At 42.5% G+C, this 6,873-nt stretch overlaps 1 protein-coding gene across 1 annotated transcript; it reads right to left on the reverse strand.

Moving 5' to 3' along the window:
• Window positions 1–798: 798 nt before the first annotated feature.
• Window positions 799–2,899, reverse strand: HBE1 (hemoglobin subunit epsilon 1). Its single transcript, XM_043995852.1, has 3 exons — window positions 2,770–2,899; window positions 2,426–2,648; window positions 799–1,013 (listed from the first exon to the last, which is right to left on the reverse strand). The coding sequence occupies exons 1-3, from the start codon at window positions 2,859–2,861 to the stop codon at window positions 885–887; spliced, it is 444 nt and encodes a 147-aa protein (XP_043851787.1). The 5' UTR covers window positions 2,862–2,899; the 3' UTR covers window positions 799–884.
• Between the last annotated feature and the right edge of the window lie 3,974 nt (window positions 2,900–6,873).

Below are 6,873 nucleotides of genomic sequence, written 5' to 3' on the forward strand. Positions count from 1 at the left end.
AGGTTTTGGACTAGAGGATTTCTAAGCTCCTTTCCAATTTTAGGCCCTATGATCCTATGCTAGAAAGTATTTACATTAGGTCTCAAGGCTCTCCTCTTCCGATCCCTCCTAATGTTCCAAAAGCAGGGTTCTTATTGAATCACAACCCTTGCTTAACAGCCCTGTGTGGTTACAAATTCATCTGCAGTAAAGCACAAACAAGATACCCCATCTCTTGATTCCAGACATTTACTCTACCTGTCTGCCACAAATGTTCTTCCTCCTCAACTCTACCTACTGACTTGCCTGGCTTCCTTTAAGTCCCAGCTATAATTTTATCTTTCACAGGAAGCCTTTCCCAATCCCTCTGAATTCTAGTTCCATCCATCTGTTAATTATTGCAATTTATTCTGTATATATCTTGCTTAGTATAATTGTTTGCATGTTGTCTCCCCTGCCCCAATTAGATTGTAAGCTCTTCATGGGCAGGGACTGTATTTAGCAAAAGTTTACTGATTGAATAATTGGCAGATTCCTATCCCTGGCCCCAATTTGCCCACATCTAACTTGCCCAGGCTTATTTCTCAATACTTCTATCTTAGGTCTCTCCTTTCTCCTTTGTGTCCCTTATATACACCAGTTTCATCACCTTTGAATGGGTATAAAGGGGTGGGACAAAGGACTTTTCAGATTCGAGTCTTCTCTTCCCATCCCCATCCATGTTACCATCTCCCAATAAGGATGACTAAAAATAAGAGACAATGACAGTAGATTGCCAGATTAAAAACACTTTATTGGTCAAGGGCTGGGACTACAGGGCAGTATGTACACCATTGCTCCCCTCTGTACATGCAGAGGTTGGGCTTCCATTTGCCCACAGACCCCTACCACAGACAGGTCTAGGTTTAGTGGTACTTGTGGGCCAAGGCGGTGGCCACACCGCTCACCAGCTTCTGCCAAGCAGCCTGCACTTCAGGAGTAAACTCCTTGCCAAAATGAGTGGCCAGTACAATAACCAGAACATTCCCGAGGAGCTGTAGGAGAAAAAGAGAAAGAAAAAGAACTCAGGGGCCTTGTAAGGAGAGAGCTCCAGCGAGACCTGTTCCCAGGTCATCTATCACAGAGTAGAATATGATCTGTTCTTTTTGTCCTTAGTTCTTCCCCTCTAAAAGACCCCATTTCTTCCTCTCCAGCTCCTACTATTACCAGACCCACAGAAGTATCCCATGATCCTCATACCCAGTTTCATTTCTGCTCTAATCTAATTTCCCTCTTCTTCCTACTTCAAAACCTTTTTCTCCCTGCCCCCACACCCCATCTCCTAACTCTAAACTTTCTCATATACCAGGGATAGAACTAAGATAAGGTCTAACTCACAAACTTGAAAAGAGCTAATGGGGTGAGGGAGCACAGAAGGAGGATGGAAAGGAAAGAGAAAGAGGGACTGATCAGTGGGAAGAAAAAGATATGGAAAGTGAGAGCTGGAAAGAGTGAAAAGAATGTGAATGAAGACAAAAGGAGAAAAATGAGAATACTATATTCACAACACCCCATAGAGACAAATGGACTCCTAGATTTATCACTAGAAGGTATGTACAGGAAATCTAGCCCAACTCCCTGTTTTATAGCTGAGGGAATGAGACTCAGTGGTTTGGAGTGACTTTTCATAAGAGCCTATAAGGAGGAGAGGATGCATTCAAATCCAATGCTCCTCACTCCAAAATCAAGGGTTAGTAGTTAATGAAAACAATATGATTCCCAATTTCAAAAGGAAATAAAACTGAGGCTTAGAGATGTCTTTGCAAGCTTAAGGGATGGTGAGGTTCCCATGGGTTTCCTGATCAGAGTTGGGGTATAGAGTAGGGAAAAAATATGATGATAGAGAAGTAAAGATCCACAAAAAGCACAAACTAGAGGAAGAGGAATTAAACCAGAACCCCAAGTCACCCCACTATTCAAAAGCAGGAAGGCTAGTTGGCAACTAGGTATGCAGTGAAAAGAGGAGAGAGACATGGGGCAAGTATGAATGTGTGGGAGCAAAGATGGTTATAGGAAGAGAGAGGAGAGAGTTGGAGACAAATTGTAAAAGAGTGATCAACAATAAAGGGTACATTGAAAGGAGGATGAGGGGTATTGTGTGAGTGAGGAAAAAAAGGATAGAAAGAAGAACTGGAAAAGAAGCAGTGAAGGAAAAAAAAGGAGAGTATGAATGAGAGAGGGTTGCAGAGAGCTGTTAGGAAATAGAAAGGAGAGAGAGTAAAGCTATAGATGGAAAAACAGATCCCCTAAAATATTTGAGGCTTTCAATAACAAACTTAGGGGTGTCTTGCTTTATTCTGGTCCTGGCCCTTCTGAGCACTCAGACACTCCAGAACCCTGTGGGCAATGATAATAAGGCTTAGTATGACTGTCACTCGCTTGCTGAGCCATGGTGCCCAAGACTTACTCTGAAGTTCTCAGGGTCCACATGCAGTTTGTCACAGTGCAGCTCACTCAGCTTGGAGAAGGCACCCTTCAGGTTGTCCAGGTTCTTAACAGCATCACCAAATGAGGTCAGCACCTTCTTGCCATGGGCTTTGACCTTGGGGTTTCCCAAGATAGCAGATGCAGAAGACAGGTTGCCAAAGGAGTCAAAGAACCTCTGGGTCCAGGGGTAGACAACCAGCAGCCTATAGGGGAAAGGGAAAATGAGTCAGAATGTGTATAAGAGTCATCCAGAAGCTGTCAGATTCCCTTAAGGCCAGTCTGTGGGCCTTGGGCTTGACTTCAATCCCTTCCCTTGGTACTTACCGGCCTAAAGCCTCCCCACCAGTCTCTTCTACATTGACCTTGCCCCACACATTAGTGATGGCGGTCTTCTCCTCAGCTGTGAAATGCACCATGATGTTGGTCTTTGTGAGTTTGCTTGTTAACACTGATGTGTGTCAAAAGCAGGTTGATGTGGCAGCAGGTCCTGTGCTGCCTTTTATTTCCAGTCCTTGGCCCCCTGGCCCTTCGCTCCACCCAGACCTCTGAAACCATTGGTCAGAGTCCCTTGGGGGTGGAGCTAGTGACCATAGTGATGGTTATCGGTACTGGACACTCAGTGGGTCAGCGTCTCTATCTTTGGAAACCTGTAGGGGGTCTCCTCTCCTCCTTGGACACTAGTTCACTGATCCAAATGATAGTGTCCCTCATGTTCCCTTCCTCCTGTTGGTTAGCTTTCCTCCTCCACCAAAAAAGTCATCAGGTTTTAATGAGGCTGAGACCCTCTAGGCAGATTAAGGTAAGTGAAAGGAAGTGAAGCAAATAAAAGGGGAAAGTGCTAAGACTAGAGAAAAGTAGGAAGGTCAATCAACTAAGCCACAATGGATATGGTGAGACCAGAATACATTTAGAAAGGAAACAACTGGCTACAAATGTAGCAGTCATTTCAGAGTTACACAATCCAATTATCTACTATTCAGAGCAAAGATCAAAATAAATACCAAATCAAGGGTAGAGATAAAGATGGGAAGATGAAAAGTATGTAAAATTATAACAGCTCCAAAGGGATTTCTTTAAGTAGGATACAGGAACCGAGTAAGAATGAACTATAATTATTAATATTTGTTAGAGAAATGCATTCACGGCAATAAGTAGATTTTTTTAAAGCTCAGAAATAGCTTCAGTCATCATTGGTAAGAACACTCAATTTGGAGTCAGAAATCTGGGTTCAAAACCTGTCTCTGTCACTAGCTGTGTGACTAGTAATGCAAACAAAAACCTAGTGAATATTGGATCTTTAAATTCCCTTATAACTCTAAATTCTATCATGCTGTGGTTAATCAGTATTTTTGAGGGCCACTACTTAGCTCTGCTATCTTTTCTATTCCCAGGTTTTGTTCTGGAAGGTCCCATATCTTCTTCTCCTTCATTTCCTATCTCCAGAAACACAGAACTGTCCCATAATCCTCATGCTCACATCCATCCTCACCCTAGTTCCTTAGGGTCCCAAAAGGACCCTTTATGATCTTTCTTCTCCCCTAAGAACTTCCCTTTCTCCTCCCTCCACATCTTCTAGCCTCACTTCTTCCTCCCATAGTGAAGAGATCACTTGCTTCAATTGGGAGACAAAGAAAAAGAATAAATCTTTACAATGAAAAATGTCACAGAGCAGGTGGAGAGTCAATAATAAACTCATCAAATTATTATTTTTTTTTTTGGTGAGGCAATTGGGGTTAAGTCACTTGCCCAGGGTCACCCAGCAAGTAAGTGTTAAGTGTCTGAGGTTGGATTTGAACTCAGGTCCTCCTGACTCCAGGGCCGGTGCTCTATCCACTGCACCACCTAGCTGCCACAAATTCTTTAAAATAATACAGAACAGGTTGTTTTAGTTATTAGAGTATGGAGCAGCTCAAACTGCAAAGTTTAAAGGAAGAGAGATCCCAGGGATACTAGAGATAGGTTATAAGGAAACTCTAGGATGAGCCTGCTTGTGTTCTCTGCCTTGTTTGCTGAATTCGGGGCTCCTTCATGGTCAATCTAGTCTAGGACACCTCTATCTATGTCTCTGTCTTTCTGTATCTCTGTCTGTCTCTCTGTTTCTCTTTGTCTCTGTCTCTGTCTGTCTCTCTCTGTCTCTCTGTCTCTCTCTCTCTCTCTGTCTCTCTCTCTCTCTGTCTCTGTCTCTCTCTCTCTCTCTCTCATTCCTCATCTCCTATGTCTTTGTCTGCATGAGTTTGCCTCTGCATATTTCTTTCTCTGTTCAAGTGTGTAAAATTTCAAGGGGCTCTATTCTGAAAAATACCTGTGTGTGGAGAGTCTTCTGAATGGACATAGAGGCAAAGAGCCCCAGACATGTCTAACTCATAGTTGTGTCACCTTATAGAGTCTTCTGCCCAGACCCTTACAAGAACGGGCCTTTCTTTACCTAATTCTTTTGTGCCCCCCCCCCCCATACCCACACTTTGTCCTTTACTTCTCTAAACTCCAAGGCAAGACTCCCCCCACCCCAATCTCTTCAGATTATGGAAGAAAACAAGTGCTTTCTAACAGATTATTTGATATCTCCCTCCCCAACTATCCTCAAACCCCACTACACAGTATCATCCCTTGGAGCCCTGGCATTAGATCTATTGTGTCTTTCTGTCTCCCAGGAGGGAACTTCTTTGACAAAACAAACCCCAACCACATAGTCACTTCTACAGAGATTTGAGGTTTATGGTCTTTTCCATACAACAATCCTGTGAAATAGTTGCAAGTCTTTTTATCCTTGTTTTATAGATCAGGAAACAGAACCTCAGAGAAGCGAAATGCCTTGCCTTATGTCAAATTACCAAGAAGTGTTGGATGCAGCATTCAAACCCAGGTATCTCCTGGGCTCTGTTTCAAATTTATAGGACGTGCACATCATGCTGCTTCTCTCTGCTGCTTCTTTCCTACTCTCTTCCCACTCTCAATATATATAGCACACCAGCTTATGGCAAAATGCCTGCCGACTTGTGTTTATCCTTCTAGCCTTACTCTGTTCTTTGTTTCATATGAATCTAACTCCTAGTTGTTCCCCGAACTAAAAATTCCATCTCCCATCTCTAAGCATAGAATGTATTTCCTCTTTACTTCTGTCTCTCAGGATCCTTATCTTCCTTCAAGGCTCAGATTAAGTGCCACTGTCTCCATGAAGCCTGTTCTGGTTTCTCCCAGAGGTTAGTTCCCTTTCCCTCTTCAAATTTTCTTTTTAACTAGATGAATGCTATTTTCCTCAGTGAAATATAAGGCCCTTGTGGGAAAGAACTGTTTCATGGGATGATGGATTTAGAACTGAAAGGAATCTTAGAGATCAAATCCATATCCTCTCCCTGCAGGCTAAAGTTGGGGAAACTGAGGCCCACAGAGATGTCAGATCGTCAGTGTTAGAGCTGACATTCAAACCCAGGTTTTCCAACTCCAAATCCAGTGTTTTCCTTTGTACCATAGTACCTCTTCTTGTCTCCAGTTCCTAAAAGAGTGATTTATATAGAATTATATTGAATAAATGATGGCTGAATTTATTTATTTTCTTGGATACTTGGGTCTCCCTTTGTTTTGTTTGTTTTCTGTAGCAGGTACCCTCAGATCCCAGGTTTAATCTATTTCCTTTCAGTCTGGGTCATTTGGAAATCCTTGCTTCCTTCCCAGATCTACATGCTAACCCTCAGCTTTCCTCAGGGAGCACGAAGAACTCAGTCATTCCCTCCCATCCATCTAAATGGCTATACATTGGTAAATGAGGGACTTCCTTGGGACCCTTTTAACCTTCTTAAAGGAACAGAAATGATCCCATGCTAATTCATATTCAAGTGTTTGCCATCCCTTAACGGCCTATGATATGAGGACTAAAGTGGTCCAGTTGGGTGTCAACTTTGGACACTGATCAGGCTCTTCTCTGGTATCAGGGGAATGTAAACAGCTTCTCCCAGGAATGTAGGCTGTGACTAATAATATATTTGGGGTATGATCAGGGACCATGAGGACACAACTTCAAGCATGATTTCAAGGACAGGATATTGGAAAAGTGTAAATGAGTCAACAGAAGGGCAAATCTTACCTTTGGAAAGGGGGCATAGAAGCAATGTGCTGTATAAAAAGAAGAGTTGTGGTTTTCCTACTTAGACCCAGTGGGCAGAAATAAAAGCAGTGAATCAAAGGTTTAAAGAAGCAGATTTCAGTTTTATGTATAGGGAAACTTCCTAATAAGTACACCTGTAATTCTCTAATCTGTTCAACAGAGGAATAGGTTGTCTTGAAAGACAGTGAGTTCCCCAGCACTAAAGGTCTTAAAATTAGAAACTCAATGACCATTTGTTGAAGATCTTATAAAAGCAATTTTTGACCTCTTGAACTGACCATCTCTCTGTATGAGTCTATGATTCTAAGGGAAGGCTAGGATAAAGA

This window comes from Dromiciops gliroides, chromosome 3, assembly GCF_019393635.1.
Source record: "Dromiciops gliroides isolate mDroGli1 chromosome 3, mDroGli1.pri, whole genome shotgun sequence".
Taxonomy (NCBI): domain Eukaryota; kingdom Metazoa; phylum Chordata; class Mammalia; order Microbiotheria; family Microbiotheriidae; genus Dromiciops; species Dromiciops gliroides.